Raw genomic sequence first — 11,255 nt, 5'->3', positions numbered from 1 at the left:
ATTTTGTTACGTGGAAATAACCAAGATGACTTCTGCCTTATTTTAAAAAGAAAACCAAGACGACTTCTATGGAATTTCTAAACCTTATTTTCTTCCCTGTTTATTATATTTTTTCATTGATATTATATTTTAGGGAAAATGTTAAATAGTGCACCAGTGCACTAGTTAAATACATAAATAAGGAAATTTTATCTTGAAACTCGTGCATTCAATGGATTAAAAGTGTAAAAAGTTGTTTTTATCAACATTAACTTTATGTTTTATTTCTATTTTTGGTATGCTTAACAGGTGCACCGGGTGCACTGTTTAATATGACCCATATTTTATTTATGGGTAAGGTTAACAACTAATAAATAGGCAAAATTACACTGCAAATCATTTATCTTATTTCTTTTGTAACAATTTGGTCCTTTATCTTTTTTTGTAACACTTTGGTCATTTATTTTTTTTTTTAACACTATGGTCCTTTATTATTTTTTATTTGTAACATTTAGGTCATTTATTTTTTATAAATAAATAAGATAAGGACCAAAGTGTTACAAAAAAAAAGGACTAAAGTGTTACAAATAAAAAAAGATAAAGACCAAAGTGTTACAAATAAAAGATAAATGATCAAAGTGTTGCAAAAAAAATAAATAAAGGGCCAAAGTGTTACAAAAAACTAAGATAAATGAAATGCAGTGTAATTTTGCCTATAATTGAGACTTAGACATAATGGTGATATTTCAACTCATATAGGTTGGTCACTTGTGATTTTAGAGTCTCCTATTATCAAGGTCTCAAATTTGAATCTTCCTAGTATCACTTCACGTGTCAATCCATACGAGTGACACTCTTATTTATTTATTTTTTTATACAAGCGACTCTCTTATTTTAAAAACACAATTCATTAGATAATCTAAATAGACCCTCACTAGTGGACGGTCACATTGTTATCACTCGTATTAGACAATCCTTATTTCTTAGACCGAATGAGGATGTTTAACCTAATTGAGTTAGTAGTTAGAAACTAAAAACACAATCTATAGCAATATCAACATTCACCATTTTACAACACAACATTAAAAAAAAAAACATTCTCATGTTTATTTCCTTAATCAATATTCTTAGGACATCATTTTCATTCCTTAAAAAAAATGTTTTTTTTGTTTTTCATCACTAGTTGAATCTGGTTCGGGGGTCAGTTCTGCCATCAAGTGGTTCCAGCCCCCTCCCAATCACAGTTGTGGGGGATCGAACCGTAGTCCTCCCTATTAAGTTTACTTAGAAAAATACTAAAGAGTACTAATTATAGACATTTTTGATTTAAAAATGATTTTTTATAAATAGACAAAATGACAAAATCGTTCTAAACTTACACACATAAGTTGAGGAGTTGGAGTTTGAATCTCAATCAAGACGTACGAACCGATTTAACAATTTCAGTAATTTTTTAATAGTTGAGCTATGACATGTAGTTTTTAGAATTTAATTTATATGCACCGACAGTGTAAAGTTAATTTGCACATGCGTTCAATAATATACCGACATATCATGTATGGTAATTAAAAACACATGATGTGTCACATTTATTAAATGATGTGGCAACGCATCATTGGATGTATGAATAAAAAAAAACTATTACTAGTATTAAAAAAAGAATTATTATTATTATTATTACAAGAAAACAGAATGAGTCATTGATTATTCTGAAATCTGAAGTGGTGGTGAAAAACCATATGTCATTTTCCTTAGAACGACAACCCAAAGTACCACAAAACTCTCTCTCTCTCTCTCTCTCTCTCTCCGACACTCAGAATCTCAGGTTACTAACCTCAGAGTTCTTGCTATTTCCTTTTGTAAGTTCACTCTCACGAACCCTAAACTTTTTACCTTTCTTCTGCAATTTTTTTAATTGATTCTGTGTAAATTTCAGCTTAATCTGCTTATAGGACTAAATGGGTGTTCATTAATTCAAACCCCATTTCAAAAAAATTGTGCTTTTATTACAACTGTTGTGTTTTATTCTAACCCTAAATTTTCAGTTGGGGTTTTGGTTATGCTTTCTCTCTGCTGATTAATGTCTGTTAGGTTATAATTAATGATAATTTCCCTTTGTTTTTTGTGTTAATTTTGATATCAATTGTTTGAATTTTGTAATTTTTTGCATTAATTTGGGGAAAATTGATTTTATTTATGATATGAATATGATGATGTACATGATTTTTCTAATTTTTGCAACTGCTGGAACAGTTCTTTGTTCATCTGGTTTATTGTTTTCATTCAATTTCTGAGTGAGTTGCATTTTGTGTTTTGATTCAAAGATATAGTTGACTCATTGACTTTGAGCCAATTTGCATAAACTTCTCCACTAGTACTTTTGGAAAAATCAAACACTTGTGGAAAAGTTATTGAGAAAGTCTTACAATAACTGAGTTTTTTAAACAATATTGATGAGTTTAATGAATATAAATACCTTTACTTCGTCATCCAATTATATCTCTCCGCATAAATATTTTGAGATATTTTACGATTTAAAATAACAGTGTGGCATGTTGAAGAGATATGTTTGGATGACAATGTAAAACTGTTTTACATTGTCAATGTATATCCATTAAGTTATAATAGCCATAAGCTTATAATGACTTTTTTACAAGTGCAGAAGCATAAACTTATTCTGATTGAGAAGCTCCCCTAAACTAGAATTTAATCCTTTATGTAGTAGTCTTGACTTGATGGTGGTATTAATTGAGTATTAGGGATCACTTGATGTGTTTTTACATATACATCTAAGTTGAAAGTTGAAACCTACTTGATTTATACTTTCCTTTTAAAATCGGAAGTTAGTTTATAAATCCTATATGCTTCTGTATTTGCATACAACCTAATCAAGCCTATCCTTACTTCATTAAAAAACCTTCTTCACATATCTTGTTTTGATGTCTATTTTCAAGAAATCTTTTTCGAGTTGGATTAATCATTTATTCAGCTCTGATATCGGTCAAATGCAAGACCAAAGTTTGCGTCAAATTAAAACTTTAATCTTATTTTGGTCCTTTGCTGGTTTGAGTTTAATTGGATATAACTTGTTCCAGTTTCACTGTGTTACTAAGTTACTCCTGGTTAGCATACACATACTAACACTAGAATAGCCAATTGGAATGTTGAATCTTCAGGATTTGTTTCATTTATTGATTCCAATACTATTAATTGTTTTTATTATTGTATACATAGATATAGTTATGATGCAGAAGGAAAATTGAATTTTGATGCAAATTTTATTGTTTCAAGTTCTAGTTGAAGAAAGAATGTCAAGTGGAGCAACACACTGGTGTTATGAATGCAGTCGGCCAATTGTGCTTGAAGGGAGAGACGCCGTTTGCCCTTACTGTGACGATGGATTTGTACAAGAACTTGATGAGATGAGAGGCATTGCACCTCAAAATACCCTTCCGTCACGCTCGGCAGAGCTTCATCAAATGCCTGATTTATTTGATGCTCTACATGCTTTTGTGGGGAACAGAGGTTCCGAAAACAGGTTTGGGCTTATGGACGCTGTTGATAATTTCATGAGGCATAGAATGGCTGGAATGCACCCAAACTTTGATGTTAGAGGGAGGACCAGTTCTTCTGTCCCGGTTCCTGAACAGAGTTGGGGTGTTTATAGTTCTGGTCCTTTTTTAGTATTTCATGGCCAAGTTCCTGGATTAAACTTGCCTAATGGAAGCCCAAGAGGTGGTCCAAGGCGTGGTGATTTTGGTGACTACTTTATGGGTTCTGGACTTGAAGAGCTTATTGAACAACTCACCATGAATGATCGGCGTGGTCCTCCCCCAGCTGCACGGTCTTCAATTGATGCAATGCCTACTATTAGGATCACACAGGCACATCTTCGCTCCGATTCACATTGTCCAGTTTGTAAAGAAAAATTTGAACTTGGTTCTGAAGCCAGAGAGATGCCATGTGACCATATTTACCATTCCGACTGTATTGTTCCTTGGTTGGTTGAGCATAACTCGTGCCCTGTTTGCCGTGTTGAGCTGCCACCACACGGACAAGTTAGTTCTCGTGCAAGTAGTCGAAGCAACAACAGTGGAAATGGTAGCTCAAGGGGAAGGGAGAGTGACCGTCCAAACAATGGAAGGAGAAATCCATTTTCGTTTCTGTGGCCGTTCCGCTCTTCTAGTTCAAACAATAATCAATATTCTGATACTGGAGGAAGCAGCTCTTCAACCAATGCTGACCAGAATAACGGAACAAGTTATCATGGATGGCACTACGATAACTAAAAAAGATGTATTTCTTCTGCTGGATATCACTGCCTACCTAATAATGCTTGTAATTTGAAATGAGAAGGTTAAGAGTATATTAATATTGTAATATGAACTTCATCTCATGTAAGGGTGATGGTAGATAGAAGTATGTTAAAAATCTTTGTACATGTTATCATTCGGTAAGTTGAATCTCTGAAGCTCTTACCGTTTATTATATAATTTAATTGTTCTTTGCCCTTAGAATCCGTGTTTGGAACCACCGTGATACTGTCACAATGGTCATCCACCACGGTTTCAAACATGCCGAAAATGAGGGATCTGTGGTTGGTGAAGTTTGGTTAACTTTGTCAGGTATCATGCTATGTAAGGATTATGGAGTGCCCTTAGAAAATGTTGTCAATTATTTCTTTCAGTTTGGTTGCATGATCTTCAAAATCCACCAGCTAGTGTGGTCATGCAATGTAATCGAAGCAGCTTTTAGGATATATACTTTGGTTTAGTTGGCCAAAAAGTAAAAGAGTCCTTCTATTTTGAGAACTTGAGTTGAGTTGGAGAAAACTTTGGGAATTTTGTTATAGGATTTATAAATGTCAAATGCATGTGTCACTATCTTCTGCATCTGTCTTTTAAAATGGACCCACTTGAACCAATTTGCACATGTTAAGATTATCAACATTTTAACTAATTTTAGTATGAAGTGAGAATGTTTTGATAAATTTCTTTTTAGAGGGAGAAAAGAATATCTTTAGAAACTATATGAAAAAGTACTTTGTATGCTATTTTTGGTGTTAACCTTTTTCTGGGAATGAGATCCTGGTAATTTAGAGTTCGCCTGCAAGATAAGTAAAGGACTTTAGAGTACTTTACATGCTGAAACTAATATACTAAAAAGTAAAAAGCATAGTACAACAAACCCTACATTAATTTTTGTTTCTTTCATAATTTTGAAGAATTATTAGGATGAAGTTCCTGTTTTACTTTGTTCCAATGAAGATTGAATCCAACCAGCCACAACCACTTGAATTATTTGCATCAAGGACATGAAGATTCTTATGTTTTGTTCCATTACAATATAGTTGATCATTGCAATCAAATGAAAATTGATCCACTATCTTTGCCAGGTTGGACAGGTTCCATTGAACCACTACTTTTTGTTATAGAATATATTGGATACAAAATTGACACTTCATAATTTATACACTATCCTTGAAATATACTTTACATAATAAAGAAATCAATAAAAGGAGAAAAACAAAGTTAAGGATTTGAGCAGAAATTTCATCCAATATTTAAGGAACTTAGTTTTTAAGGACAAAAGTTAAAAATTGGTATAATATTTATATGTATACATGACTCTTTTCTCTAAAGTGTCCCCTTATGTAACTTTATACTGTGAGGGTTAAATATTCTGTAATAATAATTACAAACAGAAATAAACAAAAAGGTGAAAGAAAATCTTCATATGATATGATGGTTATTTTTCAAAGATGCTGCAAGTTCTCAAATAATTCAGATAGAATAACATATCCTGAACTACCAAGGACCATTAGTAGGGTTATCCTTCCTCCTGGAACTAGTTCAGGTAGTTTCACAGATGAAGATGAATTTGAGTTCCTATCAGACCAAGACATTGCAGCTGGAATTACTCCGAAAAGCAGCAACACTATCAGTGACAAGAAACAATGAAGTCAAATTATATAAGCTGTTTTCATAAGCTATCATAGAGAGCTAATAGAAATAAGCGGAAAATAACATGTCATGAACTGTTTCCAATAGCTTTTTCGAACATGTTTCACAAATACTTATACCAGTAGATGAGTTCAAATAAACCAATTCAAACATATAATGGTGAGCATTTAGCTATACCTCCATAAGTTCCAGCAAAGTCCAAGGCTTTAAAAAATATTTCAGGGTCCAATAATGAGAGTATAAGGGGTGGAACTAAAGTTAGTATGTATGGAAGAGGCCTGTTCTGGCCTGTTGGGAGATTCAGCACTGAAAAAAAAAAAAATCAACACAGTTGATAATTAAGGTATCATTCATATACTTCTTATATAGTTATATGTATAAAGTTATCTATATAACACCAACACTTTAGATTGAAGGTGTGTCTGATTCAATCACTTCCATTTTTTCAAATTATCAACAGTGTCTACTTCTCAATGTTGTGTCGGTGTAGTGTCGGTGTTTCACTGTGCATAATAGTACATAAAACAAGTACTAGACATTTAGTAACATGCTTTCTGACACTCTTTCTAACACTGTCTATTAATGAATGAAATTCACATGAGTCTCACTTGAATTTCGTCCAATAATAGAGCGTGTTAGAAAGAGAGAATGTTGCTAGCAATACTTTTTGATCAAATAATTCGATGAGATTTACATATTAGCTTTAATCAAAAGAGAAGAAAGAAATTAGAAATATAATACATACAGTCTGCAAGGAAGTCTGTCAAACCCAAAACAAATCCAATGTAAGATGTAGCAATTGCAAGAAGTGAGAAGATCTCAACAATAGGCTGCAGAATCAGATTCAGAGCAAGAAAATAAATTTCAACAAATGGTCATTGAAATTGTAAGAGTCGATCATTTAGCACCACAATTTTAAAAGTTCGTTGTTTGTCTTGACGCAACAAGAGACTATTCAAGGCAATGTATAAGTCTTTCACCGGTTTTGTTAGATGTTTCCTAAGGATATATTTTGTAGAGAGATTAAGATGATCGACGTTCTATAATTCAAGGACTAAAATGCTGATTTACTCAAACTTACTCCAATTGTTCCATTTGAAGATCTCAATTGTTGTAATGGATCTAATCCCATTGGATTGTCACCAACAGTTCCTAGGATAACACCATTCCAAACTAGAAAGAGAACAAGAGGTATACCAGTGCCTAGTATTATAGCACTCCTGCATGAAAATTAAGGTCATATAATAAACTCTAGAAAAATTCAAATATGCCAAACTTGCAAAATTCAAAAGTGTATAGTTAATAAACTTGATATCAAAATTCAAAAGTGAAAACAAAATTAAAGAAAAAAAGAAAGATGAGATTTGTCACCTTACTTTTAACAAGTCTCCTTCAAGATTTGTACAAAGAACAGGTACCACATTCTGAAAAAGCATATAAATATAATTAGTGTTATAACTTTTTCATTTGTTTAAAATCTTGAGGTTAGGGAATTTACCTGATAAACAAATGAGAGTGCAATAATTGGTATACTCATAGGAACTGCTTGGAAATTGGCTTTTAAAAGAGCATCCAAATGCAAGTTTCCACTTGCAACTGCCTAATACAGAAAAATTAATATTAGTCTCAACATGACATGCTGACGTGACATGTGAGTACTGTCCACGTGTGTGTTGACTTGATCAACATGACACACAGGTACCAATCTTAATCGTCTGATCTAAATTAATAGCAGAGATTAATTAAAACTCAAGTAAGAGTAAACTTATCTAAGAAAATTTCACAATTTTTGACATAAAAATCTTACCACAAGGGCTGCAAAAAAGCTGATGATTCCAATTACCAGAACTCCATTAATTGCGCCAATGAAACGCTGGCTACAAATCAAAATTATTTAATGTCAGTTAGAGCTGGATGAAATTTTAAATTTCACTCAAAATGCAATCATTTTTTCTGTTAGTTTTCGATAGGCCATCTACAGATTTGTTATGAGGTCTTAAACTATCAAAGTTCTGTATAATAAAAGTTACTCTATAGTCTATTCTATAGTAAGTAGCATTGACACCTCGGATAAAAGGCGTGTCACACGACAATGACATGTATGGATACATTCAATCACTTTCATTTTCTTAAACTATTATGAGTGTTTACGTTTCAGTGTCATGTCTGGTGTCTATGTCAGTGCTTCATAACTTGACGCAGCAGATAAATTTAGATTCTGAAAGCATGAAGAAAGACAAACAAACCTTCCAAAGAAGCATATGGCTCCAAATATAAATGAAAACAAAGTTGCACTTTCCCATCTGTAACCAAAATGCTTGTATTAGCCCCTAACAAGCTTTGAATACCAAAGATATATGAAAATTAAGGCATAATTTAAGGCCTAGTTAGTGACTTATACGTGGGAATGCTGAGAAAATTTGTCAAGATATCCGAAGAACGAGCTATATAAGCAACCAGAAGGGCATAATGGATGAAGATGTAAGACCAACTGCAAGAAAATCACAACCATCGTTAAATTAATATTTTCTAAAATATGTTAAGCGATTTTATGTTATGCATATTGATTTCACATAGTTTTATGCATTAAATTTACAAAGATGATTTATGAACTTACCATGAAATTTGAACTCCTACTGTCCCTAAAGTTCTTCTGGCCATTGATACCTAAACTTAATCAAGATCAAGTTACTAATATTCTAAAAATTGTCACAAGAGCAAAGTCTCCAAAAAGATAGAATACACATCTGTCAATTTTTCAAGCTTTCTATGATCATGTATCCTTATCTACATATCCATCTTTAGTGACATCCAAATTCTTAATTTGTATACATCGTAAGTGTAAAACTTTACAAATGCATCTGATCATATCTCACCAAATAGATATCTGTGAAGATATTTTTGACACTAACATGATAAAGTGGCATTGCGGTGTAATTTGATTGGATGCATGCGCAAAACAGTTTTACATTGACAGTTCATGGAAATTAATCTCATAACTTTTTCTCTAGATTTTAGTATTGATAAGAAATAATTACCAATGATACACCATCAGAACCGAGATCACACATGGTGTTGACATTTACTTCAGCAATGAGTAAACCTGTCACAACCTGCAGAAATTCTCAGCAGAAGTTCATATCTGTTAATTTTTCAGCAGAGGAAAAAATAGTCTATATATGTCGCAAATTGAGGTGTCAAATAGTTGTATTTGGAAGGAAAAAACATAATAGGCCATGATAATTACCATGAATGCCCAACAAAAAATGCAAGTAACTGTGGATGCTAAGAAGCCTGATTCTTGTGTAACTGCAGGAATTGCAAGTATCCCTGCACCTACCTGCAATATTGAATGTGAGCAGTCTCATCATGAATTACATTAGAAAGAAAAAGGACATATCTTAATATTGACATGAAGACTAATATGTTGTGATCTATGATGCACTGACACAAACACAGACACAAACACATATTGATACCAGACACAATACTAACACGTAGACACTGATAATAATTTGAATGTAACTACTTGTGTTAATGTTGAACACCTCAAACAACAAAACACGCCTTCATCTGAAGTGTCAATGCTACATAGTCTCTGATAAACAATTCTCAAGTCTAGTAATTAATACTCCCTCCGTCTCATTATAAATGTCACACTTAGAATATTGTTCTGTCTCAAATGACTTCTCACTTTAGAAATACAAAGACAATATTTATTAACTTTTTTCGACAATATTGAGATTTGATTACATAGTTCAACCGACTATTCCACTACTCGTACTTCCAATCACTCTAATTAACGAGTATTTTAGGCTATACACATTATTTTACTATGAAATCAAACAAACTAATCATTCGCATTTGAAAAAAAATGACACTTATAGTGAGACTTTTAATATAAGCATATAGTAAAATGACAAAATTAAACTAGTTTGTTTTTTAACAATGTTTCACTATGGTAATACAAAAATTGGAAGTAAAGTAAAAGAAAGAGCAAAAGTAGCTCACAGTAGTGCCAGCAACCAGGAAAATTGCACTAGATAAACTTCCTGTTAATATCAAAACACAAGAAGAAAAAACATGAATAAGTTAAATTTGCATAATGAGGAATTTGACACTAATGAAAGATAAAAAAACAGAAGAGAAAAAGAGGTGTGCAAATAGCAATCTACCAACCAGGTTCTCTCTTTAAAGTGGCTTGATTAAGGTTTGAAAACAAACGTTCCAATTGAAATGATTCTTCTTCTTCTTCTTCTTCTTGGATAGATTGAGATTGTTTTTGTTGTGAGAAACATTTGTGAAAGTTTCTATTCAAATTAGAATGAAGATACAAAGAAGTGGATTGAAGTGTAGTTTGATGAAATGGAGAAACAACAACCTTATTACATAGTAGTTGTTGATTCCTTGGAGTATGGAAGAATGAAGGAAGAGAAGAACAAGACAACAATGACACCATTTTATATGTTTTTGTAGCTTAATTCAACATTGTTTTTTGGAGTGTGACAAATTTGAGTAAACAATATAATATAGATCAAAAATGTTATATAGATATACGATATAGTTTTTAACTGTCATTTGGAACAATATTGAAAGACTATTATATACCTCTAATTTTCTTGGAGATAATGTGGGCCATAGTCTTTGGATCTTTTATTTTAGTTTTTACATTAAAAACTTTGTTTGTTTCTTTTTTTGCTATTAGGTTTATAAATATAAGGGATAAATATGATTTTGTTTTCTATAAAATTACTAAATTTTGTTTTTTTATCCTTATAAAAAAAGTGGCATGTTTTGATCGCTACAAAAATTTTATACATGTAGTTTTTGTCCTTAGTGTTAAATTAATATGTATTTTTGAATGATTATTTTGTAGAGATGGTTAGAATATTAAAAAAAAAAATCTTGAAAAAAACAAAACTCAAAATTTGATTTTTAAGTCGAAATATTTGTTACATATATCTTTATCTTTTAAAATTTTAAAAATTCATATTTAGGTTCTTCACATTTTAAAAACGATGAAACTACTTTTGAATCCTTATTTAAAAACAGTAAATTCATATTTAGTTCTTCCCTCCTCTAGACACGATAAAATGCAATGTCGAATGCGCCTTCTTCGGTAACAACACTATCATGGGCTATGGTTTATATTTTAGAGATGCTACATGTGGGGAATCAAGGTGGAAGCAATGCTTTATGACAATCATTTTAGTGATAGATTAAGAGAAAAGAGAGAGAAATTATGAAGTTGAAGAACACATTTGATTATATGTTGAAAAAGAATTCTAGTGGTCTTAATATCAAAACATGAAG

General features: G+C 31.9%; 2 protein-coding genes across 4 annotated transcripts; one reads left to right on the top strand and one right to left on the bottom strand.

Annotated features, from left to right (window-relative positions):
• Positions 1-1,658: 1,658 nt before the first annotated feature.
• Positions 1,659-4,472, top strand: LOC123923531 (probable E3 ubiquitin-protein ligase RHC1A). 2 transcript variants are annotated; one of them, XM_045976218.1, is made up of 2 exons: positions 1,659-1,838; positions 3,271-4,472. In XM_045976218.1, exon 2 carries the CDS (start codon positions 3,288-3,290, stop codon positions 4,266-4,268), a length of 981 nt encoding a protein of 326 aa, XP_045832174.1. In that variant the 5' UTR covers positions 1,659-1,838; positions 3,271-3,287; the 3' UTR covers positions 4,269-4,472. The 2 variants fall into 2 exon arrangements, with proteins under 2 accessions (XP_045832174.1, XP_045832175.1); XM_045976219.1 differs by having other exon boundaries at positions 1,688-1,838; positions 3,277-4,472.
• A 1,038-nt stretch (positions 4,473-5,510) lies between these two features.
• On the bottom strand, positions 5,511-10,540 carry LOC123921916 (tyrosine-specific transport protein). 2 transcript variants are annotated; one of them, XR_006814198.1, is made up of 15 exons: positions 10,122-10,487; positions 9,954-9,994; positions 9,190-9,282; positions 8,981-9,055; positions 8,560-8,609; positions 8,344-8,433; positions 8,189-8,245; positions 7,750-7,819; positions 7,441-7,542; positions 7,314-7,366; positions 7,024-7,162; positions 6,688-6,772; positions 6,120-6,248; positions 5,670-5,916; positions 5,511-5,595 (listed from the first exon to the last, which is right to left on the bottom strand). XR_006814198.1 is itself a non-coding variant. In XM_045974637.1 (14 exons), the coding sequence occupies exons 1-14, from the start codon at positions 10,399-10,401 to the stop codon at positions 5,735-5,737; spliced, it is 1,446 nt and encodes a 481-aa protein (XP_045830593.1). In that variant the 5' UTR covers positions 10,402-10,540; the 3' UTR covers positions 5,511-5,734. The 2 variants fall into 2 exon arrangements, 1 of the variants encoding a protein (XP_045830593.1); XM_045974637.1 differs by having other exon boundaries at positions 5,511-5,916; positions 10,122-10,540.
• Positions 10,541-11,255: the final 715 nt, after the last annotated feature.

The sequence above is a fragment of the Trifolium pratense genome, linkage group LG4 (genome assembly GCF_020283565.1).
Source record: "Trifolium pratense cultivar HEN17-A07 linkage group LG4, ARS_RC_1.1, whole genome shotgun sequence".
NCBI classification, from domain to species: Eukaryota; Viridiplantae; Streptophyta; class Magnoliopsida; order Fabales; family Fabaceae; genus Trifolium; species Trifolium pratense.
This window is presented reverse-complemented; position numbering and strand designations above follow the sequence as displayed.

What these genes read in the sequence shown, in the direction of transcription:
- LOC123923531 (XM_045976218.1), top strand. Translation starts at nt 3,288, where the DNA reads ATGTCAAGTGGAGCAACACACTGGTGTTATGAATGCAGTCGGCCAATT.
- LOC123921916 (XM_045974637.1), bottom strand. Translation starts at nt 10,401, where the DNA reads ATGGTGTCATTGTTGTCTTGTTCTTCTCTTCCTTCATTCTTCCATACT. An exon ending in CACTCTCATTTGTTTATCAG is followed by an intron (nt 7,367 to 7,440) that starts GTAAATTCCCTA and finishes ATGCTTTTTCAG; the next exon opens with AATGTGGTACCTGTTCTTTG. An exon ending in CTTCAAATGGAACAATTGGA is followed by an intron (nt 6,773 to 7,023) that starts GTAAGTTTGAGT and finishes CTGATTCTGCAG; the next exon opens with CCTATTGTTGAGATCTTCTC.